We start from the raw sequence: 27,700 nt of genomic DNA, 5'->3' as shown, positions 1-27,700 counted from the left end.
TAGAAGTATGGAGGGAATCAAATGTAAGAATATCAGTTTTAGCCCTGGCTAGTGTGGCTCAGTGGATTGAGCTCTGGCCTGCAAACCAAAAGTTCACTGTTTCAATTCCCGAGTCAAGGCACATGCCAGGGTTGTGGACCAAGTCCCCAGTTGGGAATGTACCAGAGGCAACCAATTAATGTTTCTCTCTCTTTCTTTCCGTATCCAGTCCTCTCTCTCTAAAAATAAAATAAATACAATTCTTTATATAAAAAATGAACAGATATATTTATTTTAATTTTTATTATTTATTGGGGTGATATTGGTTAATAAAATTATGTAGGCTTCAGGTATATAATTCTATAATACATCATCTGTATATCGTATGGTGCCTTTACCACTCCAAGTCAATTTTCCTTCCATCACCATTTATCCCCCTTTTATCTTCTTCTACCTCTCTCTACCCTCCCTTCCCTTTGGTAATCACCATACTGTTTTCTGTGTCTGTAAGGTTTTTTTCTTTGCTTAATACCTTCATGTTTTTCACCCAGCTCCCCAACACCCTTCCCCTCTGGCAGCTGTCAGTCTGTACTCTATCTGTGAGTCTATTTTGTTCATTAGATTCCACATGTAAGTGAAATCATATAGTACTTGACTTTTTCTGACTGGCTTATTTCACTTAGCATAATATTCTCTAGGTCCATCCATGGTGTCACAAAAGGTAAGAGTTCCTTCTTTTTACAGCCAAGTAGTATTCCATTGTGTAAATGTACCACAGCTTTTTTATCCACTCATCCATCTACTGAGGGATACTTGGGCTGCTTCCAAATCTTGGCAATTGTAAATAATGCTTCAGTGAACATAGGATTGCTTATATTCTTTCCAATTAGTGTTTCAGTTTTCTTCAAATATATTCTTACAAATGGGATCACTTTGCCAAAAGGCAGTTCCACTTTTTAATTTTTTGAAGTAACTCCATACTGTTTTCCACAATGGCTAAACCAGTCTGCATTCCCACCAGCAGTGCATGAGGGTTCTCTTTTCCCCACATCCTTGTCAACACTTGTTTATTGCTTTATTAATGATAGCCATTCTGACAGGTATGAGGTGATATCTCATTGTGGTTTTAATCTGCATTTCTCTGATTATTAGTGACATTGAGCATCTTTTCATATGTCTGTTGGCCATCTGTAGGTCCTCTTTGGAACACTGTCTATTTGGGTCCTTTGCCCATTTTTAATTGAATTTTGGGGGCAAGGGTTGATGTAGAGTTTTATAAGTTTTGGACATCAACCCCTTATCAGATATATCATTGGTGAATATATTCTCCCATTCAGTGGGTTGTCTTTTCATTTTATTGATGGTTTCCCGTGCTGTGCAAAAAATTTTTAGTTTGATACAGTCTCATTTGCTTTTTTCTTATATATATATATTTTATTGATTATGCCATTACAGTTGTTCTAATTTCCCCCTTCATTCCCCTCCACCGTGCACACCCCTTCCCCACCATTCCTCCCCCTTTAGTTTATGTCCACGTGTCTCAAGATCTTTAGATTCTATATTTCCCCTACTATTCTTGCCCTCCCCCCTATTTTCTACCTACCGTCTATGCTACTCATTTTCTGTACCTTCTCCCCCTTTCTCCTCCTCCCACTCCCCTGTTGTTAACCCTCCAGGTGATCTTCATTTCTATGGTTCCACTCCTGATCTAGCTGTCCTCTTAGTTTGCTTTTGTTTTAGGTGTGGTTGTTAATAACTGTGAGTTTGCTGTCCTTTCACTGTTCATATTTTTTGTCTTCTTTTTCTTAGATAAGTCCCTTTAACATTTCATATAATAAGGGCTTGGTGATGATGAACTCCTTGAATTTGACCTTAACTGAGAAGCACTTTATCTGTCCTTCCATTCTAAATAAAAGCTTTGCTGGATAGAGCAATCTTGGATTTAGGTCTTTGGATTTCATGACTTGGAATACTTCTTTCCAGCTCCTTCTTGCCTGTAAGGTGTCTTTTGAGAAATCCGCTGACAGCCTGATGGGAACTCCTTTGTAGGTAACTGTCCCTTTATCTCTTGCTGCTTCTAGTATTCTCTCCTTCATTTTAATGTTGGCTAATGTAATTATGATGTGCCTTGGTGTCTTCTTTCTTGGGTCCACCTTCTTTGGGACTCTCTGAGCTTCCTGGACTTCCTGGAAGTCGATTTCCTTTGCCAGATTGGGGAGGTTCTCCTTTATTATTTGTTCAAATAAGTTTTCCACTTGCTCTTTCTCTTCCCCTTCTGGTACCCCTATAATTCGGATGTTGGAGGGTTTAAAGATGTCCTGGAGGTTCCTAAGCCTCTCGTCATTTTTTAAAATTCTTGTTTCTTCATATTTTTCTGTTTTGTCATTGTTTTCTTCCTTCTGGTCCACTCCCTTGATTTGAGTCCCAGTTTCCTTTCCATCACTATTGGTTTCCTGTGCATTTCCTTCATTTCAATTAGTTTAGCCTTCATTTGTTCCTCTAGTTTGTGACTAAAATCGACCAGTTCTGTGAGCATCCTGATCACCAGTGTTTTGAACTGTGCATCTGATAGGTTGGCTATTTCTTGGTCAGTTAGATTTATTTGCCCCAGGGCTTTGAGTTCTTATTGAGCCAGGTTTGGGGCTGTTCGAACCTGTTACAGATGAGGAGCAGAGCCCTAGGTGCTCACCAGGGAGGGGCAACTCAGTCGCTGGGTTGTGATGCTATATGTGGGGGCGGGGTCAGAGAGGGGCAATGGCGGTCCCCTCTGCTGCTTCCCACCGCTGGGGCCTGCTCGATTTGTCTCACAGCTTGCTCCTCTTCTGGTTTATCTGCACGCTCGAATGTGTGACTGCGGTCAGCCTACTGCTTTGCACTGTCACTGGGTCCGCCTGTTGCTACCCCACACCTGGGTTTTGCCCACAGCTGCCTGTGCGCCTGGGTCAGGAGATCTTTCCTGCCCAACCCCCTCTGCTGCTGGCTCCGCCCCTTTTACTGGTCCAGTTGAATGGTCTGTTGTTGTCGGACTTTGGTATAGTTCAATTTCCTGTGTTTTGGCTGCATTTTTGTTACTGAAACTTTGTTGACTTTAAACTTGGTTGTTAGAGGAGGCACAGTGTTTCCACTTACGCCTCCATCTTGGTGGAAGTCCCTGTTTGCTTTTTTCTGTTGTTTCCCTGCCCAAGGTGATCTATCAGAAACAAATATTGTTACAAGAAATGTCTGAGATTTTACTGTCTTATGTTTTCTTCTAGGATTTCTATGGTTTTTTAAAATATATTTTATTGATTATGCTATTTAAGTTGCTCCATTTTCTCCCCTTTATTCCACTCCATCCTGTACCCTGCTCCCCACCTGCATTCCCCACCCCACTTAGTTCATGTCCATGGTCCATACATACAAGTTATTTGGCTTCTACATTTCCTACACTACTCTTATCCTCCCCGTTTATTTTGTGCCTACCATTTATGCTTATTCCCTGTACCCTTTCTCCTATTGTTCCCTCTTGCCCTACCTGCTAATATCCTCCCTGTGATCTCCATTTCTGTGAATCTGTTCCTTTCTAGTTGTTTCCTTAGTTCATTTTTGTTTTTATTTTTGTTTTTTTAAGTTCAGTTGTTGATAGTTGTGAGTTTGTTGCCATTTTACCATTCAGAGTTTTGATCTGTTTTTTCTTAGATAAATCCCTTAACATTTCATATAATAATGGCTTGGTGATGATGAACTCCTTTAGCTTTATCTTGTCTGGGAAGCACTTTATCTGCCCTTCCATTCTAAATGGAAGCTTTGCTGGATAGAGTAATCTTGGATGTAGCTCCTTGCCTTTCATGACTTCAAATACTTCTTTCCAGCCCCTTTTTGCCTTCTCAAGGTTTCTTTTGAAAAATCAGCTGACAGTCTGATGGGTACTCCTTTGTAGGTAACTCTCTCTTTTTGTCTTGCTGCTTTTAAGATTCCTTATCTTTTTATCTTGGTTAATGTAATTATGATGTGCCTTGGTGTGTACTTCCTCGGGTCCAACTCCTTTGGGACTCTGGGCTTTCTGTACTTTCTGGAAGTCTATTTCCTTTGCCAGATGAGGGAAGTTCTCCTTCATTATGTTTTCAAATAAGTTTTCAATTTGTTGCTCTTCCTCTTCTCCTTCTGGTACCCTTATTATTTGGGTGTTGGAATGTTTAAAGTTGTCCTGGAGGTTCTTAATTAAGCCTTTCCTCATTTTTAAAAATTCTTGTTTCTTCATTCTGTTCTGGTTGAATGTTTGTTTCTTCCTTCTGCACCAAACCATTGATTTGAGTTTCCTTCCCTTCACTGTTTGTTCCTATACATTTTTCTTTATTTCACCTTTTTCTCTATTTTGCAACCATACTCAACCATCTCTTTGAGTATCTGGATTACTTGTGTTTTGAACTGTGCATCTGATAAGTTGGCTCTTTTTCATTGTTTAGATGTATTTTTCTGGAGCTTTGATCTGTTCTTTCATTTGGGCCATATTTTTTTTTTGTTTCAGCACGTCTGTTATGTAGTAAGGGGTGGAGCCTTAGGTATTCACCAGGGAAGGGCAACCCTCGTCACTGCATTGTGGCACTGTCTGTATCGGAGGGGTCCGAAAGGGAACAATGCCATTTGCTCAACTCTCAATGGGCTTTTAGTCACATCTTCTGCTATCCACTAGCAAATTGGGCCCTTCTGGTGCTGATTCCTGGGGGCGGGGGTGGTTTTGTGTTCATTCTAGAAACCTGTGATTCTCTCCAACGAACTCTCCTGTGAGTCTGGGAATTTCTCCCAGTGCCGCCTCAACCCCCACAAGTTTTTCCAGTCACAGGTTTTGAGGCTTTATTTCCCTGTGCTGGAACCCTGGGTTGTGCTGTCTGTCTCACTCCCCAGTTGTTCCTCCCAGTTTATCTGCACACAAATGTGGGACTGCCTGATCTACCAGCCACCACCTTGCCGCACATCCTCTCCACCGCCAGCTGCCTGTCTCCACCCCTCCTACTGGTCTGGATGAATGTTTCTTCTTGAACTTTTTGGTTGTTGGACTTCCATACAGTTCCATTTTCTGGAAGTTCTGATTATTTTTGTTTTTAAATTTGCTGTTGTCCTTGTTTTGGTTGTACTAGGAGGCCAGGTATATCTACCTATGCCTCCATTTTGGTTGGAAATCTGGATTTTTATAGTTCTGAGTCTAACATTTATCTTTGATCAATTTTAATTTTAATCTTGTGTATGATGTAAAAAGGTTGTGTAGTTTCATTTTTTTGCATGTATCTCTCCAATTTTCTCCAAATCAGTTATTGAATACACTTTCTATACTCTATTGTATCCTTTTGCTTCCTTTGTCAAATATTAATTGACCGTATAGACATGAGTTCATTTCTGTACATCGATCTATGTGCCTGTTTTATGTCAGTACCATGCTGTTTTGGTATTTAAAAAAATATTTTATTATTTTTAAAGAAAGGGGAAAGGAAGGGAGACAGAGAGGGAGAGACATGAGTGTGTCGTTGCCTGTCATGCACCCCCTGCTGGGGACCTGTCCTATAACCCAGGCATGTGCCATGACTGGGAATCAAACCGGTTACCCTTTGATTCATTGTCCAGCATTGAGCCACACTTGCTAGGGCCAATACCATGGTGTTTTGATTACCATGGCCTGTAGTATAGTTTGATATCAGGTAGTGTGATTCAAACACACTTAGGGCAATGTGAAAATAAAATGAGATTGATAGTAGAAATGTTGGCTGTAGGGAATAGGAAACTTTGAGGCTTCAAACCAGATTTGGCTTTTTCTTTTTCCTTTCATGTTGTCTGAACTTTGAGGTGTTATATATACAGCTACTAGTTATAAAGCTCAGAAAATAATATCCTCCAAATTTAGTGCTTCTCAAAGCATGTTCTGTTGAACACTCATCCCATTGGATTCATTTTAAAAGATGGGCTCTGTGCCCTGAATGGTATGGCTCAGTTGGTTACGCATTGTCCAGCCAAGCAAAAGGTGTCTGGTTTGACTCTGGTCAGGGTACATGTTTGGGTTGTGTGTTTGGTCCCTAGTTGGGGTGCATGCAAGAGGCAAATGATTGATATTTCTCTCTGACATCGATGATTCTCTCTCCATTTCTCCTTCCCTTACCCTGTCTTTAAAAATAAATAAATAAAATCTTTTTTAAAAAAATGGATTCTGTGATCAAATAAGTTTGGAAATCCCTGTATTCCATGTAGCACTGTCTTAGAAAAGCATATCATTGAGGCTTTAAGAAGTACTGTGGCAAGGAGGTCTGTTTAACTTTGATTAAACTACCTTTCAAAATTTATTTGAGGGACAATTTTTGAAATGAGGAAATCTATGATAATTGGTGTTCTAAAGAGTACAATCTGAGAAACACTGCCTTAATGAGTTGCTTTAGTCACATTTTTTTAGCAGAACCACTAAACTTTGGAAGTTTAGAGCAGTGGAAGTCCTTTAGACATTAATTAGTTTCCCAGCAAACTTAGCTTAGCAAAGGGTTATAAGCAGTAAATGCTAAATAAGGGACAGCCCTCCCATCCCACAAAAAAAATCTCAGGTTGGCCACAAATTCTACTAAGCATACTAGGCCCCTCTCTTGCCCTCTGCCTGCTTCTTCTCTTTTCCTTTGGCTGCTCTTCTGTGTATCTTTCTCTTCCACATGTGTGTTACCTGTTCACCTTATTTTAGTTTTTCCCTTGTCTGTTTCTACTCCTTGTTTCCTTTCACCCTTCTATTTCTCTCCTTCCTTTTAATTTTGATGTGTCTCATACTTGCATTTTCTTTTTAGCTTATCTCCCCTTATTTATCTCTCTGGTCCCCTGTGTCTGTTTTGTACTCTACCGCTTCAAAATATGAAGTTAATGTTTAAAGGTGGCTTACTTTATGTTTTCTGCTCTTGTTTTTAAAAATAAGCAATGTGAACATTTTATATTTCTCCTTAAGAGACCTTTTAAAATGACCACACTGAACAGTTTTGTGTGCTTTGTTTAAAGGGACCACATTTGATGCTTACCCTCTTTACTGTAGCTCTTCAATATAAAAAAAGGTTCTCTGATCCTGGATTGGCAAGTTCATAATTGCACAGTTAACAAAGTAGAGATTGTCACAATTAAGTACCATTATCATTGCAATCTACTGTAGTTCCAAGTTATTAGAAACAATAGAAAGCTAGGCTGTATTTTATATTGAGAAGCCAGATAATACAATGTCTTGGCTAAAATTAAGTTGTAATATGTAATAAGTAACAAATGTAGCCAAATTATTTTATTTTATCCTCATCCAAGGACTTTTTTTATTGCTTTAAGAGAAAGAAACATCTGTGCAAGAGAGAAACATTAATTGGTTGCCTCCCAAACATGTGCAGACCAAGGATGGGCCCCCAGGTCCCCAGACCAGGGATCATACACATTTGAGCCAGGGATTGTCAGCATCTGAACCCAGGGGGTCACGTGTACCTACGCCCAGACAGGGAATCAAACCACAACCTAGGTCTGTACTCCAGCCAGAACTGAACCCTCAACCTTTTGGTTATACCACAGCACTTCAACCAACTGAGCCACATTGGCCAGAGACTAGCCAAATTAGTTTAGATAATAAGGAATAAATTATAAATAATACATATCTTATGAAAAACAAAAACAGATTACACAGGTGTCTGAAAGTATGGAAACTCCAACAATAAGAGTTTGTGGACTTTCCCCCTAACTAGGGGGAAATTTTCATTTTTCCAACTTTGTTGGCTCCAAAATCTTACAGTCTGTGAGCCTTTTATTCAATTTCTTGAATGAAAATATCATTGGCTACTTGAATGACCAGTGAGTCAGCTCCCCCACAGTTAGTTATTAAGATGTACTCACATATAATATAAATCTATTATAATATAAATATGCTAGGTATGTATTATGTACATATGTACAGATACAATGCACATGAATCTGTGACGGTCTACCTTTTGGGAAGGAGAAATTCACAGAAGAAGGAAGTGAGCAGTCATCCCCAAAAGTGTCTGTTTTGTGGTGTTTCAGAGTAAAATGATATATAAGAATAAGCCAGCATAATTCCTAACAAGTGAGACAGAATGTGGAAAGATGACTCATGTAGTCAAATGTATTTTATACTTTAAAGATTTTCACTGTCCACTCAGGCAATTCAGACCATTTTGAGGGCTTGCATAATCAGTACAGTCAAGAAACTAACCAGTAATTTGAAAAACCTGTAATTGTTTTTTTTTTTAAATTTTTTCTTCATTGGTTTACCACATGTAGACACTGACTCAATGCTGGATTGCAATATACACCCTGAAGTAAACTAAATAGCGTACACCAAATGTTTAAAGGGCCTGGTCCAGCAGGAGGCAAAACTGCTAAGTAGGTAAAGCTCATTTTGGGTATTTTGGGGGCTTTCACACTTTTCTTTTTGTTTTTTAGAAAGACTAGTAAGAATAAAAGAGTTCTGTTTCCTGGAACAAGCATTTCTTATTCCTAGTTGTAGGGATCCCTACTTTTACTTTCTATTACCATTTCGATTAGAAATAGTGTTACATTTATGGTAACTTCATCATATAAGCTATTTATTTGTAGTCATGACTGAATACTGTATTTTTTTTTTCCGTGCATTGCCTTACTGTCAGAATGTTGTCTTAAGGCTGTATGTTTGTTCTCCTGCAAAGGAAACTTTATACAGACCCAAACAAAAAAAAATAAACAAAAGTACCTTTAGAATCTGAGAAAATGAGGCGGAGAATGGCAAAGGAATAGGAAGGAAAAATCAATCATGACTTGAAACACAGACATGGCGTGAAAGTCCACAAAGCCAGTGCACAATTGAACAGTAGGACCAATAAATAAAGAATAGATGGAGACTTGCCTTGGGGTGGTAAACACACAATACAATGTACAGATGATGCATTGAACATTGTGTACCTGATACCTATATAATTTTGTTAAGCAGTATCACCCCAATAAATTCAATAAAAAGGGGGAAAATAATAAAGCAAAGACAAAAAAGTAAGGACTTTCAGTACATGTATGTACATTGAGGGGTAAGACTGTCTAGTCCTTTCTGCCACTCAGCTCCCAGAATACTGCCAGTTAGGCCTTCACCCTTAAAACAGGACATGGTGGAATAATTTCTGAAAAGTCTTACCAGGCCAAGACAAAAGACTTATGATAATAACATTGTAGTTTCCTCAATTAAGTAATCCAGTCTGATCATCTTACAGTGGGGTTTAGTCTCAATTATGAAGATTTCTTTTAATATGAAATCTAGAGACCAAAACAAACAGACCAAAAGCAACTGGAGAAACAACTTAATAAGGGAGAAAGGAACATTGATACAAACAAACAAAGCTATTTTTAATTTCTTCAGAGAGGTAATAGGAAAATACTGTAATCACAAAAGAAAAACAGTATACTATTTTTTTAAAGAGAATATTCTGAGAACAAAAGGCCCTTTGGAAACACAGTAGAAAATATAAAACACTCAATATAAAGTTGAGGAAATTTCTCAAAAAGTAGGATGAAAACACAAAAAGTTAGGAAATAGGAAAAAGTTTTTATTAAAAGTTAGAGGACTAGTCCAACAGTTCAATACACAAATAACTGGCACTACAAAAAGATAAAATGGGGAAAATCCAGAGAGGGAGATCATCAGGAAGCAATTCAAAACAATTTTTCAAGATTTAGAGACCGAGTTTTCAGATTGGAAAGGCCCAATACAATAGATCAAAGCAGATGCATTCTAAGGCATATTGTCATGAAATTTGAGAACACTGGGGCCACAGGAAAGATCCTACAAACTTTCAGAAGTGTATAAAAGGTCACATGGAAAAAAGATCAGGGACATCAAAATTACTACTATGCTACAGAACAACCATTATTCAGAACTGCATAAAACTTAGGTGAATGAAATTCCTAGAAGTAGCGATTTAAAGAAAAAGCCACACTGAGACTGATAGGAGCTGTGGAGCCACAGAACAGGCTGGTCCCACACTTGCATGTGGCAAATAAAAATTGGGAGGAGTATATCTGCTGTGGAAGCTCCCCCGAGGGACAGGGTCCCAGACCAGGGATCCAATGTCAGGAAGAGAAGTCCGCATAACTTAAGGCTATGAAAACCAGCAAAGATTGTGGCTGCATGCTGAATGAGGCAGACGGCTTCTGGAGCCCCAGACAGTTCCTCTTAAAGGGCCCACACGTACATACTCTGACTCACTCTGAGCTCTAGCACTGCGGTGGCAGCTCCAAAGGCAACAGGGACATATAGGGAGAAATGGAATTGTCTGGCATCAGGATGAGAGCTGATAGGGCAGCTTTCTGCTAGACAACAGTGCTGGCAGAGGCCATTGTTTCTTTTCTGAGCCCTCCAAAGAGCCAGCAGGCAGGAGCCAGACCTGAGTCTCCATCACTGGCTCACATCATTCACTGTTCCCTGGTGATTCCCTGAGACCCTGCCCCACCCAACTTGCAGGCCGATCCAAGCTGTTTCCAGTGGCTTTTCCATACAAATGGACTGTTGCAGCTCATACTTTAGACTTTCCCCAAATCTGAAACTAGCAGCCTCAGTGAGCCCTGTACCTCTTGCTAGGTGGCCCCAGGCCCAGCAGTAGCAGCAGCCATTTGCAGATTGCTTTGTAGGCTCATGCCTGGTGGCCCTTCACAGAAACAGAAGCAGCGGCTGACTTTAGCCTGTGTCTCCCAGGAAGCCCCAGAGCCAGCACACCTAGTGGACAGTTTCAGACCACATGGAAGCACCACACAACAACCTCCACAAACAACACACTCAAAGGCAGACTCAGCAGGCACCAGAACCCCACTGAAGAAAAGTCCTGCTCTGTGGGTTGTGTGCCTGCACAACTAATCCTCCATAGTAGTCAGTGCTCACAGCCAATCCCTATTGCCTATCAGCCTGGGGATAAATCCCTCCCATTTGATAGTTGTTGACATGCCAACAACTATCAAGGCTTAACTACAAAAAGGGTGTACGTCCATGGCGCACATGGATGGGGTGGGTGAACCTGGAGTACCCAGCTTGGGTGACTGAGGAGTCTGTGCCACTGAATCCTGCAGAATACCTACTACATTAGGCCACTCTACCAAGCTCAGGAGATGTAGCAGCTCTACCTAATACGTAGAAACAAACAAACGGAGGCAGGCAAAATGAGGAGGTAAACATGTCCCAAATGAAAGAAGAGAACAAAACTCTAGAAAAAGCACTAAACAAAATGGAGATAAGCAATCTACTAAATACAGAGTTCAAAACACTGGTTATAAGTATGCTCAATGTACTTAGGATAAGAGTAGTTGATTTTAATGAGAACTTAACAGCATTAAAAAAGGACATGGAAACCATACAAAAGAACCAGTAAGAAATGAAGAATACATTGACCAAACTCAAGAATAATTTACAGGAAATCAACAGTAGATGAAGCCAAGAATCAAACCAGTAATTTAGAAACATAGGAAAGCAAAACAAAAAAAGAATCAGAGGAGGAAAAATAAAAAAGAATTTTAAAAAATGGGGATAGTGTAAGGAACCTCTGGGGCAAATTCAAGCATCCCAACATTTACACCATGGGGGTGCTGGAATGAGAGAGGGAGAGAAAGAAATTGAAACCTATTTGAGAAAATAATGACAGAAAACTTCCCTAACCTAGTGAAGGAAATAGACATATAAGTCCAGGAAGCACAGAGAGTCCAGGAAGCACATCCAAACAAGATGGATGCAAAGAGGCCCACTCCAAGACACATCATAATTAAAATGCCAAAAGTAAAAGACAAACAAAGAATCTTAAAGCAGCAAGAGAAAAACAGTTAGTTACCTACCTACAAGGGAACTCTGCTAATTTCTCAAGAGAAACTTTGCAGACCAGAAAGGATTTGCAAGAAATATTCAAAGTGATGAAAAGCTAGGACCTACAACCACAATTGTTCTACTGAGCAAAGCTATCATTTAGGATCTAAAGACATATAAAGAGCCTCCCAGACAAGAAAAAGCTAAAGAAGTTCATCACCACCAAACCAATATATGAAATGTTAAAGGGTGTTCATGAAGATGAGAGGGATCGAGCAAAAATGAAAGACAAAAAATCATGGACACAGACAACAGTGTGGTGATTGAGGATGGGAGAGGGTTGGTTGAAGAAGGTATGGGAAGATAAATGGTGATGGAAAAAATTAAGAAAAATTAAAAATACAAAGCATAAAATGGCAATAAATTCATATGTATTAGCAATTGAATGTAGAAACCAAAATAAACAAAAACAGATTGATAGATACAGAGAACATTTTGTTGGTTGCCAGATAAGAAGGGGAATGGTGGGGGATGGGTGATAAAGAAAAGGGATTACAAAGTACAAATTTGTTGTTATGGAATAGTCATGGGGGTGTAAAATACAGCATAGTAGATATAGTCAGTAATAGTCTTCTAACTGTGTAGTGTCATATGAGTCAGATTTATCAGAAGGATCACTTAATAGGTTATATAATGTCTAACCACTGGGATGTACACCTTAAACTAATATAATATTGTATGTCAGCTGTAATTGCAAAGAAAGAAATGATTTAATTTTTTTTAAAGATTAGGAATCAGATTATCCTCAGACTTCCTTAAAGTAGTTGAAGCTACACGACAATGGAAAAATGACTTCAAAATTCTGAAGGAATTCTGTATCTAACCAAATTATCATTCAGTTGTGAGAGCAGAAATCAAACATGAAAGATTTCAAAATATTACTTTATGAATTGTTTTTAGGTAGCTATTTGAGGAAGTGCTACACACACACACACACACACACACCAATAAGGGAGTAAACCCGGAATGAAGAGGAACTACCTGTGAGGAAAGGCAAAGCTAAATACATAGGAAGATGGTGAAGAGAGAACCTAGGATGATCTCTCTGCTGCAGATACCAAGGTCAGATTGAAGCAAAAGGTTGTAGGAGAGGCCTCTTCAGAAAGGAGAAATTGGCAGAAAAGCTAATGGCAATGAATGTCTTAAGACAACTGGTAGAGAATTTGGGGTTGGGTTATTGAAAACTCCATGGAAAACTTAGCAAAAGAAAGGAAGGAAGAAAAAAATGTGGTAGAGACCTAGTGCTCACTCATATTTGATGCCTCTTGTGGACACATGAGAGGAATAAATTTCTCTTCCTTTTCATTTAGCAGAATTATATGGCAAATTGTGGCCAGTGGATCTGAGCAGAAGTTTCATGTGATGCTTTTAAAATACAGCCCAGATTTTTTAACAGTCTTCCTGTCGAGAAGTAGGTTGTCACTGCCCATAATGTAGTCTATCTTAAAAGATAATATGAAAGATAATTACTAACTGTAAAGAAAAGAAGTCATAGATTACCCCAAGGCTGAGTGATGAAAAAAATCTACACGGTCAGAATAACACAAGTGCTAAAAATGATCCTTCTAAAATTATGATTCTGTGATACTGGCAAGTTGGGGGAATGGGAAGAGTAAGAATGTGTGGTAAATATGCACATGTAAATTTGATAAAAACACTAACTTAGAGAAAGAAAGAAGGAAAAGAACATAAAAGAAAAAAGACTTGATAATAAAAGCTGCATAATTTTTTTATCCTCACCCCAGCACATTTTTATTGCCTTTAGAGAGAGAGAGAGAAACATTGATGTGAGAGAGAAACATTGAATGGTTGCATTCTTATACATGCCCCAACCAGGGATTGAACATACAACCTGGGTTTGTGCCCTGACCAGAAATCTAACCTACCACGATTTGTTTTGTGGGACAATACTCCAACCAAATGCCCACACTGGCCAGGGCAAAACTGCTGGATTTCAGAGGTAGAGCAAAATGAGGAAAGTATAAACATCAATTATAAATTCCAAGATGTGGACAGATATACTGAAGCAAATGGGACAAAACAGTGTAGAGGAAGTCATATGAGAACAGACAGAAATCACAAAAATGGTTGGAGAATTATAACCCAAGGGGAAAAATATTCTTTAATGATGTTAGATCACATAAAGCACTATATTATATGGAAAATAAAATAATCATGAGAAACTGGTCATCATCTCATCTTTGTTCTGCAAAAGCATGCCAGGAAGCATTGGGGTAAGTAAAGTCTGTTATTACACTTTCTGGTAAAATAACAGATAGAAAATAAACATGCTTTCCTAATCACCTTCTAGGCAATTAATGAAGCTGGAAACATTTCTAATTTCTATATAAATTATTTTGATTTTCACACAAACTTGTTTGCCTTCCAGAATCTACTGTAAGAACAGTTTGAATTACTATTACTTCTAATTTAAATAGAGTAGTTTTTTAGAAAATGTAGATTACTTCACTTACATGCTATGGTGTTTGTAATTCTTCAGCTTATTTCTCTCCTTTTGACTTTACAGATCCTTACTATAAATATCAAAAGGAGATAAGGATTTTTTTCTCTCTGTTATTCTCCCATTTGCTCAGCATTCACATGCTGGGTGGGCATGATATGAGAAAATCGAAATTTATTAATCTGGCTCTTTCTTCATATACAAATACTGGTAGGACTCATGTGTGCCCAGCTTGTTTTAGACACTTAGGGGTGCAGCATTTCAAAAGAACTGACAAGAATCCTTGCTCTCGTGGAACTTACCTTCTAATAGGGAAAGAAAAGCTATGACCAGAGACAAACTGGAAAAAACTGTATAGGATATCAGAATGTGTAATTACTACAGAGGAAAACGGATGATAAAAGATGAATAGAGCATGCTGGGGATGACAAGAGGGCCTCACTATCATAAAATGATGATCTTTCATAAAAGGAAAATACAAGGTGGTCAAGGGAATAAATTCACATGTTCAAAGAGAATATGGCCCATTAGGTCTTACCAGTGTTATATATAGTTCCCACAGCCACAGACTTGGTTTGTAATGAAAAGACCCTGGAATTATAGTAACGAACTATAGAAATGATCCCTGGAAGTATAGTCTTATGAAATTATAAAAGAAAATGAATTTTAATGTTTGTATGTATAAAGAAATACATGTTATAAGCTTCAAGTTTCAGAATCTTAAGCAAGTGCAGGGACTGTTAACGTCAGTAATAAAAAGAATGGTGAGACTTGTTTAGTCTCGTGAAAGCAGTTCGAAAGGCTCAGATCAAAAGGCAAGTGACACAGTTAAATAAAACACAATGACTGTTCCCAGAAGGGAGGCAGGAGTGTACTGCTGTGATGAACAGAGGCGCTCACGAGACTAATGCTTTCTTGGATGCTTGCTGCCAACAGCCTTTGGCATCAAAGTACTACCCTCTAAGTGCCTATTTTACAGTTGGCAAAGCCACAAGAAGGGCATTTCCAGGATGGAACATCTGGTTCATTTTACCTAAGTCAGTCCACAAGTGCTCTATGTTTGTTGCTTTTTAAAGAGGTCTGTGTACATCCAACCACATTCATAATAACAGCATATAAGTTGTATATCATCTTGCCACTTTCAGATAAAATTTTATATATAACTAGTGTAAATAATATTGAGCATTCTATAGCCTATGAACTTTCGTCCTTCATATGACAACAGCATCCTGTTTCTTTATATATATATATATATTTTATTGATTATGCCATTACAGTTGTCCCATTTCCCCCCTTCACTCCCCTCCACCCTGCACACCCCTCCCCCACCATTCCCCCCTTTTGTTCATGTCCATGTGTCACAAGTTCTTTAGATTCTATATTTCCCATAGTATTCCTGCCCCCCCCATCTGTTTTCTACCTACTGTCTACGCTACTTATTCTCTGTTCCTTCTCTCCCCTTCTCCTCCTCCTACTCCCCTGTGGCTAACCCTCCATGTGATCTCTATTTCTATGTTTCTGCTCTCGATCTAGCTGTCCTCTTAGTGTGCTTTTGTTTTAGGTGTGGTTGTTAATAACTGTGAGTTTGCTGTCCTTTCACTGTTCATCTTTTTATCTTCTTTTTCTTAGATAAGTCCTTTTAACATTTCATATAATAAGGGCTTGGTGATGATGAACTCCTTGAATTTGACCTTATCTGAGAAGCACTTTATCTGCCCTTCCATTCTAATTGAAAGCTTTGCTGGATAGAGCAATCTTGGCTGTAGGTCTTTGGATTTCATGACTTGGAATATTTCTTTGCAGCCCCTTCTTTCCTGCAAGGTTTCTTTTGAGAAATCAGCTGACAGTCTGATGGGAACTCCTTTGTAGGTGACTGTCCCCTTATCTCTTGCTGCTTCTAGGATTCTCCCCTTCATTTTAATGTTGGCTAATGTAATTATGATGTGCCTTGGTGTCTTCTTTCTTGGGTCCAACTTCTTTGGGACTCTCTGAGCTTCCTGGATTTCCTAGAAGTCTATTTCCTTTGCTAGATTGGGGAAGTTCTCCTTTATTATTTGTTCAAATAAGTGTTCCACTCGTGGCTGTTCCTCTTCCCCTTCTGATACCCCTACAATTAAGATGCTGGAACATTTAAAGATGTCCTGGAGGTTCCTAAGCCTCTCCTCATTTTTTTGAATTCTTGTTTCCTCATTCTTTTGTTTGGTTGTTTCTTTCTTCCTTCTGGTCCACTCCCTTGATTTGAGTCCCAGTTTCCTTTCCATCACTATTGCATTTCCCTTAATTTCAATCAGTTTAGTCCATATATTCCTCTAATCTGTGGCTAAAATCAACCAATTCTGTGAGCATCCTGATCACCAATGTTTTGAACTGTGTATCTGAAAGGTTGGCTATTTCTTGGTCACTTAGAATTATAGGCTCTGGGGCTTTGAGCTGTTCTTGAATCATAATGTTTGGTCTTTTTGCACCTGTTATGTATGAGGGGCGGAGCCGTAGGTGTTCACCAGGGCAGGGTGACCCAGTTGCTGCGTTGTGACACTGTATGTGGGGGCGGGGTCAGAGAGGGGAAAAAAAATGGTGCTTTGCTGCACTCCGCTTTCTCTCAGATTTCTATCCCCTCTGCGGCTTCCCACAAGCAAATTGGGCCCCTCTGGTGCCGGTTCCCGGGTATGTGGGCTTGTGTACTCTCCATGAGCCTGGGAGCCTCTCCCGGCCCCTTGACCCCAAGAAAGTCTTTCCAGTTAGTGCTTTCAGGCTCTAATTCCCATCACTGGGGCCCTGGCCTGAGCGGTCAGTGCACGAATGTGTGACCGCAGCCACCCTGCACCCTCACTGGGTCCGCCTGAGGCCACCCCACACCTGGGATCCACCAACCACCTCTGCTCCTGGGTCAGCCGGAGAAAACGATCTTTCCAGCCTGACCCCGATCCGCTGCTGACTCTGCCCCTCTTACCGGTCTGGCTGAGTGGTTCATTGTTGGACTTCCGTACAGTTCAATTTTCACTGTTTTGGCTGCGTTTTTGTTTTTAAAACTTCACTGTCTTTAAATTTAGTTGTGGGAGGGGGCACAAAAAATTTAGGGGCACAGTGTTTCCACCTACACCTCCATCTTGGCCAGAAGTCTCCAGCATCCTGTTTCTTAACACCTTTCAGGAAACTAGATAACTATTTAATTTGAGCTATCGTTTACATGTTTTAGAATCTTAGTAATCATGTCATTTGTGTAAAAAAAAAATTTAAATTCTCCAAGGAATATCATTCACACTTGATTGCATTGCTCGTATATTAAGTAACTCATTGTAAATGTAAGCAAACATCAGTGCTCTCAGTACAGTTTGTGTATTTCAGGAATAAAAGAGGAAAAACAGTTAGAAATGTTTACATAAACAAGGTGAGAATTCTTTTTCTATTCTAAAGCAAATATACCATATTTTTAGGACCATAAGACCCACCTATATTTTAGAGGAGGAAAATAGGGGAAAAAATTTTTGAAGCAAAAAATGTTGTAAAATAGCCCTTGCTGGTGTAGCCCAATGGATTGAGCATGGGACTGCGAACCAGAGGATCGCAGTTCGATTCCCAGTCAGGGCACATGCCTGGGTTGCAGGCCAGTTCCCAGTAGGGGATGCACGAGAGGCAACCATACATTGATATTTCTCTCCCTTTCTCCTTCCCTTCCCCTCTAAAGATAAATAAATAAAGTCTTTTTAAAAATGTGGTAAAATATTTAATAAACTGTGACCCCGCTCCATTGCCGGCCCCCCACCCCCTCTGCCACCACAGTGAGCCAGGTAAGCTACACTCGGACTATAAGACACACCACTCTTTTCCTCCCAAATTTGCTGGGGGAGTGCATCTTATGGTTCGAAAAATACAGTACATAGAAAAATAAACTTTGTGGATGAATCAAAATGCAGTATATACATATTATTGAATTTTATTCAGTCATTAAAAAAAGAAATCCTCTAATATTCCTCAACATGAATGAATCTTGAAGACCTTATACAGAGTAAAATAACCTGTCACAGAAGGAAGGGCAAAGAATGCATAATTCTGCTTCAATGAGGTATCTAGTCAAACTCATAGAAGCAGAAAGTAGAAGAGTGGCTGCCACAGGGAGGGAGGAGAAGGAGATGCGCTGGTGTTCGGTAGGCGTGGCGTTTTATCACGCGTCATGGGAAAAGTTCTAAGGAGCTGCTCTGCAGCTTGTGTGTAGAGTTAACAATACTGTACTCTACACTTAAAATTGTTAAAAGGAGTGGATCTCATGTGTTTTTTAGCACAATAATTTTAACAAAGAATGAAACTTGAAAGTTTATAAATATTTGTGATTTTGCTTTGTGTCATTCTTTCTTACAAAATATATGCAGACTGTATTAATTGGGTCTTTGGTTGCCAGCTACAAAACCAACTTGAGGACCTTAATCAAAAATGAAAGGAACTGGAAGCATGACTGAGGCATAGAGTGGGAAAACTGGAGGGAGCAGACTGGGAATAAATCAAAAGATCCCAGGAGTTCTGGGCAGCAAGAACCACAGAAGGCCAGTGTGGTCCCCACAAAACCTTTTTTGCCTGTTTACCCACTGCCTTAAGAATCCCCAGGTGGCCAGTTGGCAGTCTCAGCCAACTCAGTAGAAGCATCACATAGTTGTCTAGTGAAAGCATTTCTCCCTTGCATACTTAAACCTTTATATCAGCATAATTTAGAGTTATGGGGATTAGGAGCAACAAAAAAAATTAGTGACTTATTAAGTATAATTGTGAGAGGCACTATAGACCCACTTTTGCCCCTTGTTTCCCAAACCACAGTGTCTACTCATTGGGGAAAAATACCATCTACTCCGTTCCTCACTGATTTAGAACATAGATCCTGAAGGATCATGCCAAAATTTAACAAATCTGAACATGGGCATAGCTGAATCTTAATACCCATTCCACAGTTTTATAGGGCAAGGCACTTCTATGTGGCAGTGATGAGATCAATGAATTCCCTGGCATCCACCCATTTCCCTATCTCTTCCTCTGTGAAGTGAAGTCTTTGCTCTGTATCAAACTATGAGATACCAAGGCTGTACAACGTATTTCGTAAGTTCGTGGATGGTGGTGCTAGTATCATTTGAGTCCAGATTTAATGTCTTACAGTATCCATTCCATGATGGCCCACCCAGAGTACAGTACCATATCCAAGGTGTCAGTAGCTACTGGGAAATTGGGTATTAAGCAATGACAATCCAGGTAAGAAAAAGTCTGTTGAGCCCAGTCACACCCTCCATCTCTCTACCATGACTACTTTGAACCCAAACTGAGGTGAAAGTGTACTGACTGTTAACTATAGGACAGAATGTTTTGTTTCACTGATTATTAGGAACTTCTTCATGGAGGGGGTTTTTAGTGAAATTCACATAGGATACAAGTATTCATATGCTGTAGACCCTTCAACATACCTCTTCCCCAACACCTCCTCGTTACTAGTCCTCCATTCTTGTTTTTTTCAACATGCCGAACCCTCAGCCTCTGCTTACAAATTGATGTAGGTTCTTACACACATCTCTCCATTTCTTCCTCTGGGAGAGGTTCCACAAATTGAAGGGTTTCTCTTTTCCATTGACCTTCAAGTTGAGTGGGGCAGACCAATGGCAGCATATTGTTCTGAGCCACCTATAAAGCAGGCTTGAAATTTTTTCCTCTTTAATTATAGGAAAATCCAAATAAGGCCATACATTGAGAGGGTACTGCAGGATTAAACATGTGGATGTTTGAGCTTTGTTACTTTATGTCCCCTCAGGTTGCACCCCTATTCCTGCCTATATATGTGACTTCTGCTTGCTGACACAGTACCAACGTAATGAGTCAGAGAACATAGAGCTCTTGATGAGCATTTAGATTGCACAATCACTTGGTGTTCCACAGCCAGGCATTTTGATCTCTTACTAAAGAAAGATTGCAAACTATTTCTCAAAATTGAGATTGCTCTTAACAAAGAGCATGCCTTAACTCCAAAATGCCACTCCTGTAATTGTCCAGTGAAACCTTCCCTAGGCTTGATAGAGCATCCCAGTCTGCAATAGGTACTTCAGACAGGCACCATTAAACCTGGTGGTCCCTGGGCAAAGTGGAAAAGCTGTTTGCCTTGTAGCTTCAACAACCTTAGGGGACTGCCCTTGTTTTCAGTCCTATTAAAGACAGTGGTAGCCTTTTGGGTCTCTCACTTACTGGGTGATAGAAGTACATCCTCCAAAAGGATACAAATTTGTACATACAAATATCCTCCAAAACCCCAAAAGGTCCACCAAGTATTATGCTTCTTTCTTCTTGGTAGGGGACATAAGATAACCACACCTTGCCTTTGGAGAGGTTTTTCAGCATGCTCCGGATTAAGGGGTCCTCCACCCAAGAAAATTCAGAGAGATTACTGGCTATCAAATTTTCATATAATAGACCTCAATGAGGTCTGTCTGGGAAAGTCCAACTGTTGTTAATATAACCAGAAGGGTTTGCACAACATCAATGTAACCTGGCAGTCAAGGAGAGCGGACTGGAATGTGCTTGCATGAACAATGGCAACTTCACTGTACTAGTCACTGCACTGTGAGGCCACTGCATTCAAAATGACTCAGCAAGTAGAGCAATGAATATGAATCAAATTTTGTGTTAGGCATGAACATTCATCCATGGAAACTATTCAGATGATTCAGAAGGCTGCAGCTATGGACAACTGGTGATTGGCAGCTTCATCACAACAATGCTCCCACTCATGCATCAGGTCTCCTGCAGACTCTTAGCAAAACATCAAATCATACAGGTGACTTAGCCCCCTAAAGCCCAGATGTGGCACCCTCTGAGTTCTGGATTTTCTCAAAACCAAAATCACCTTTGAAAGGGAAGAGATTTCAGACTGTTGATGAGATTCAGGAAAATATATCAGGGCAGCTGATGGTGATTGGGAGAACTGTGTGAGGTCCCAAGATGCCTACTTTGAAGGTGAATGAGGTATCATTGTCCTATGCACAATGTTTCTTGTATCTTCAATAAATGTCTATTTTTCACATTACATGACTGGATACCTTCTGGATAAACCTATGTTTAGGATGCATATATGTATATTTAATTTATTCACCTTCCACTGACAGTGATATACTCGTAGCAACTTAGTGACCTAGTAATGGGCACCTTTCTTTTTTTATGCACTGCTAGTATCTCATTCCCTCATACTTCCTTAACTCCCTCAGCCATTTCTTCTGTTTCCCCAACAGCTGTATTCCTGGTTCCTATCAAATTAACCATTCACCCACTAAGAATGCACTGAGTGCCCTAAAGAACCACTCAGTATTCAGTGATGAGCATAGACATGGCAGCTGCCTACCTCTCACAATTAGCAAACCAATATAAGGATTCAGAAAGTGGAAAGGAGAGGAAAAGGATGCTATACAATGGTACTATCCTTGAACACAATGATTCTGCCCACCAGCCTGAGAAACAGACTCTAATCACACAGAGCAGCCATGTTTCCTTCTATGGAGGAATCTAGTAAGAGAAGTAAAATATTCCCTCACTTTTCTTATGGGGAGAGGAAGGTTGGATGGAAATTGTTTTTTCTTATGGTAGAAACCTAAATGTAAAGAAATAGGGAGAAAACTTTCTCCCAATACCAGTAGTATTCCTTGTCAGTAATGAGTGTCCATTTGGTATTGGCACCAGCCTATCTGGTTGAATGGTTTTCCTCAGAAACATTCAGCTGCATGCTGGACTGATCTAGACATAGTTTTCCCAGCTGAAGATGACAGAGGGAGAGGGCTTAGGAATTGAAATGTTTCTAAGAGAAAAACTGTAGCCATGTTTCATAGAATTAAGACATGGGAGGAGGTAAAGACAGCAAGACATTGATGGATAGAACATCATAGAGTTAGGCAGTGGATTACAAATCTTAATAAAATTAAATAATTATCAAAGTAAAAATGTGCTGGTGTGCTGTGAGATTCTGATAAAAAAGCAGATTAAATTTTCAGTTTTGGGGTGGTGCACATTTTTAAAACATTTTATTTATTTATCTTTAGAGGGGAAGGGAAGGACAGAAGGAGAAAAATATCAGTGTATGGTTGCCTCTTGTAGATCCCCTGCTGGGAACTGGCCTGCAACCCAGGCATGTGCCCTGACTGGGAATCAAACAGCAATCCTTGTGTTCTCAGGCCTGCACTCAATCCACTGAGCTACACCAGCCAGGGCTAGGGGTGGTGCACATTTTTGATGATGAAAAGGAAGTGAATGAGAAAGGCAGAATGAATGGGAAAGTTTGTCAGAGAAGTCAAGAAACTGAGAGATTACATCAGAAAGTTAATTAAATGGATATTGAAATCAGTGAGCAGAATGACAAGAATTGAGATACAAAGAGAAACAAAGTTCTAGTCTTCAGTACATGGAGAATGACCAAGCAGTTGGCAGATGACAGCAAATGATATAGCCAGATGGCATAGGCCTCAAAGGAGCAGGATTTTTTTGTTTTTTTCTTTTACGTCAGGGTTGGAAGAGAATAATTATCTGGAAGTGTCATTGGGGAGGCAGAAGTCACCTCCTGAGCCTATAGAATGAACAACATGAACATGTTGCAGGGAAAGCTGTGTTCTCAGGGACTAGCCGTTTTCAGTTAAGGTAAGGAGGAGGAGAAAAACAATTCTGAGAGAAGACTGTTCTTTGAAAATGGAATAGGAGTTGCTAATACTGTAGCTTTCTAGGCATAAAAAAATCAGTAGGGCCTTGGCCAGTGTGGCTCAGTTGGTTGGAGTGTCATCTCTTACACCAAAAGGTTGGGAGTTCAATTCCCAGGCTGTGGGTTCAATCCCTGGTTGGGGCACATATGAGAAGCAACCAATCGATGTTTCTCTTCCACATTGATGTTTTTTTCTTTCTCCCTTTCTCTCCTTCTAAAATTAATAAAAATATACATATATTTTACCTTTAAACATAGTTTTTATTTTTATGTATTTTGTAAAAAAATTTATTCTTTTAAAAAAGAACCAGTAGATTTTTTTTGTTTGTTATATGATGAAAACCAGATCTTCTACATGGAAGGGATAAGATGTGACTAAGAGCTTATAATCCTCATCCTTGTCCTCCATAGTTCACCTTCCCTATCATACCACCATCACACTGGTTTTAGGGGGTGCAGTAACCCCCTTACCAGTAGTGCCAGAGTGTAGTCTTATAATTATTAATTCTCCAATAACACACTTGAGGCCAAATTATAATCCATTATTTTATTTCTCCTCTCTTCTCTAATTTTTTCCTTTAAATCATCCATTCATTCAGTGAGACTTTCAAAGCCCAGAAGGAAATCAATATAAAGTAACAGGCCATAAGATGGCATTGCTTATAAAGAACTGTTACTCATCAACTTTTAAATTCCTTACAGGGAGGCTTACCTATTTAATTCTTTTAGGATCTGTCCCCTTTCTCTTTATAATACCGTTAAGAACTTCTAGAGATCTAAGTGTCCTGGCTCCAGAGAGGAGATCCAAAGAAAAATAGATGCTCCCTGGCCCTCCCTGTAAAAGCTGCCTGTCAAGTTCCACTTTTCAGTCTGAAGGGCTGTCTTTTCCCCCAAATCAGTGATTTTCAACTGGTATGCTACAAAAAAATGTAAAACATACAATACCTGACTATTTGTCAGGAGCACTGACTTCTTGTCTCTTAGATTGTCAAATTAAAAAATAACAACAGTCTATTCCACAATAGCTGACCAGTGTGAATGAATCAAAGTTATACCTATTTTTTGTAGGATTGGCAAAAAATACATTGTTTGGTGTGCCACAGAATTTTAGTAATTATTTTATGTGTGCCATGAGACAAAAATGGTTGAAAATCACTACCTTACATGATTGACAGCAGGGGTGCCCAATTGTTTTAGGGAAAACCTACCCACTAGGACAAATAAAATCTTAATGTGAAGCCTAACCATATCAGAATTTAAACATAATATCCATACCTGCACACAGAAACTGGAGATCAACTAATTACATAGAAAGTGGCAGATGTTGTACTGAAATCCTTTATTCTAACTAATCATTAATAAGGACTGTTGTATAGCCTAATTGCATATACTGAACTTTTTGTATTTTATTTTATAGAATTATTTGCCAGCTGTATTCCAAACGTTTTCAACCAGGTATTAGAAAACATGATATTTCCTGGAGTGTAAGACATGTCGTTGCCTAATATACAAGCATTTCAATATTGAGTTTTCAACCATAAAAGCATGTCTTTAAAAATCTTACGAATGGTAAATTAACTAGGAAGGGAAATAAAATTAATGAAGATGTGATGCTGAATAAATTAAAGCTTTCAGCCTAATAATATAGCTTTACTTTTGTCTTAAGGCACTGTACATCTGCCTAAATTCACACATATAAAGATGAGTAGCAGAACAATAACAGATTAATTATCCCTCAAAAAATGTTTAAAGCAACAACTTAAATGAACTCCATTATTTGTAGTCTACTAAAGATAGTGGGAGGTGAATTTTTAATTTAAGTGGCTATATAATACAGTAGTCCTTGAGAAAAAAATATTTAAGTGTAATCACTTGAGAATCTCTGGTGGAAATTCTAAGGAGAAATAGGAAAGCAGAAGAAATGGCAAGAAAGGGGAGATGAAATACTTTTCACAATCACACAATAAATGGTATTTGTGGTATCAGATAACAGAACTGAACCGTAATTCCAGCAATAAGGATGATGAAAGTATGCAGAGGTTGAGAGGACCCAATAATCCATTGGTCCCTTACAAAGACCTTTGATGAGTCAGGCAAGTAACAGACTAGTTTGCTTACGGATGATCTCAATGCTCAGAACCATTGACAACTTGGAAACTGAGATACATGCTATCTTTGACTCATACAGCTTTTAGTGCTTTCCCTCCAATAAAATTAATTAGTCTAGTATAACAGATATTAAGTGACATCTATCATTTGCCAGGCTATGTAATTGTTAAGTACAAAATAGCTGAAAAATATTTGATCCTCAAGGATCCTTGAATTTAATGGGAGACACACTGGCATCTCCAATCAGAACATTATGAAAATTGATATAATCATAATGGCAGTGCGCCTAAGGTCTAATGGAATATAAGAGGATACCCAAGAGAGGAGGAGGTGGGGAGGTAAGTGGTAGGGACGGCTTCTCATGTACATGATTTTTGATCTGAGACTTGAAGGAGAAACATAAGTTTGCTAGGCAAAAATGGAGAGAAGACATTCTAGGTAGAGAAATTAACATATTGTAAAGACAAGAAATATGAAACAGTATATGGTCTTGTCACCTTGCCTCATGATTCTATCAGGAAACAAATGGCACAACTGAAGGTTAACTGAAAAGAGTTTAATGAAGTAACCATTTACAGAAATGTAGGAAAGATCAAGGGCACCAACAAAGAATGGTGAAGCATTCAGGGATAGCTACAGCAGGAAGCCAGATGGGGCAGGAGAAGAGGATGAAGTCAGCAGAATCTGGGGAAAGCCATGGGAGTGGGCCTACGCAACAGGAACCTTGGCCAGAAGCAGAGGAACATAACCACTGCCAAGTCTCAGGCTGGTGGGGGTGGGGGAATGGGGGTGTCAATACCTGTCTTCTCTTTCTTCTAGGCTCCAGCTGGCACCTCACATTGGCTGGACCCCACTGCAAGCCAGATAGCAAGGGTGTTTGGGAAAGCTTTCTGTAAAGGGTTAGCTTCTTGAGGCCCAGGGAGTGGAGACTAGATCTGGAGAGGCAAAACTCATTAGCATACCTCCTCCCATAACCAAACAATTTCCTTTTTCTTGCATAAGTATAGGATAGGACTCTAACTGTGATTAACATGATTAACAAGTTTGCTGGCAGCCTCTGCCCTTCACCAGGTCTTTCTGTGTGCCTATTTTAAACTACAGTGACATAATAATTATTGTAGAATTATAATTATTCTTTCGGATATTTCAAAAATAAAAACAAATAATCCTAAAATAGTGTGAGAAGACACACCATGTAAGTGCTTGTCTATCTAAAAATAACTTCTTGTTCAGTGATTGAAACTGGCTTGCATAATAGTCTCAGAACATTTTTGTTCACTTAAGACACTTTGTACTTGATTTATAAATTCTAATTAAATCACTTTAAGGTATATTCAAATTTTATTATGGTGGTACATTATCTGAAAAGTGGGAATAAGAAAAACTTGTTCTTTTACAACCATTTTTTCTATTTATTTTTCAGATCAATAACTCGATCTTATTACCGCAACTCAGTTGGTGGATTTTTAGTATTTGACATAACTAACCGACGATCTTTTGAACATGTGAAAGATTGGCTAGAAGAAGCAAAAATGCATGTACAGCCATTTCAGATTGTATTTCTGCTAGTGGGACACAAATGTGATTTAGCTTCACAACGTCAAGTTACAAGAGAAGAAGCCGAAAAACTGTCAGCAGACTGTGGTATGAAGTATATAGAAACCTCAGCAAAAGATGCTACAAATGTTGAGGAATCCTTCACTATCTTAACAAGAGACATATATGAACTTATCAAAAGGGGAGAGATTTGTATTCAGGATGGCTGGGAAGGGGTTAAAAGTGGTTTTGTTCCAAACACTGTGCATTCTTCTGAAGAAGCAGTGAAGCCCAGGAAAGAGTGCTTCTGCTGACTTCAAACATGCCAGAGAACTAACAAGAACTGGTCATTTCAGGATAAACACCAACATTACCAGGAAAATGATGCAATGAAAACATTTATTAAAAAGTGCTAAACCTGTATTAACACTATTTTGTAAGGTATTTGATTCAGAGCATGATGCTTACACTACAAGATTGAGTATTTTGCTAAAATATCAGGCAAAGAAGACAACTTAAAAATTTTTTTTAAATTTAATTGTTGTTCAAGTACAGCCCTCTGTCTTCTACTCCCATCCCAGCACCACCTCCACCCAGTGCTCCCTACCTCCCTCCCATTTCCACCCCCCCTTAGTTGTGAAGACAACTTTTTCTTGAAACTACCAAATTACCCGTTCTCACTTTGTTAGCATATAGCTGAACTTAATGTCCAAATATGTCAATATTACTCATTTTTCTTGACATATTGAAATGGTTTTTTTGTACAAATATAGTCTGATTGAAAAGATTTAACAAGAATTACATTCTCTTGAGTTAATTTACTAACATTGAATAGTAAAGTAAATTTAAAAGTGCACTGTTCACTTACAAATTAAACAATCTTAGAGGTATCAACTAAGACTAAAATAGTTTTTTGCTTAAGGAACCAGATTTTAAATTATTCTCTGAAGTATTTGTCTTCCCTTAATTTTGCCTGAACATAAGAAAATAAGTTTTATACTCATTTTTCTTCTCTGATTTATTGCTCCTGAAAATTTTATGTTTTATGAAGCTATGTAAA

The 27,700-nt window shown here is 39.0% G+C and overlaps 1 protein-coding gene and 1 pseudogene across 1 annotated transcript in view; one reads left to right on the top strand and one right to left on the bottom strand.

The window, feature by feature from the left end:
* The window catches only part of RAB39A (RAB39A, member RAS oncogene family), a 31,469-nt gene extending 4,426 nt beyond the window's left edge, over window positions 1-27,043 (top strand). The window contains exon 2 of the mRNA XM_037047717.1: window positions 26,528-27,043. Coding sequence (XP_036903612.1) covers window positions 26,528-26,954 — 427 coding nt within the window. The 3' untranslated portion in view covers window positions 26,955-27,043. The remainder of the gene's footprint in view (window positions 1-26,527) is intronic.
* On the bottom strand, window positions 14,831-14,935 carry LOC118988287 (uncharacterized; annotated as a pseudogene).
* Window positions 27,044-27,700: the final 657 nt, after the last annotated feature.

This window comes from Sturnira hondurensis, unplaced genomic scaffold (genome assembly GCF_014824575.4).
Source record: "Sturnira hondurensis isolate 20B ecotype Veracruz unplaced genomic scaffold, ASM1482457v3 Scaffold0006213, whole genome shotgun sequence".
NCBI classification, from domain to species: domain Eukaryota; kingdom Metazoa; phylum Chordata; class Mammalia; order Chiroptera; family Phyllostomidae; genus Sturnira; species Sturnira hondurensis.
Note: the sequence above shows the minus strand (reverse complement) of the source record. Positions and strands in the feature narration are given on the sequence as shown.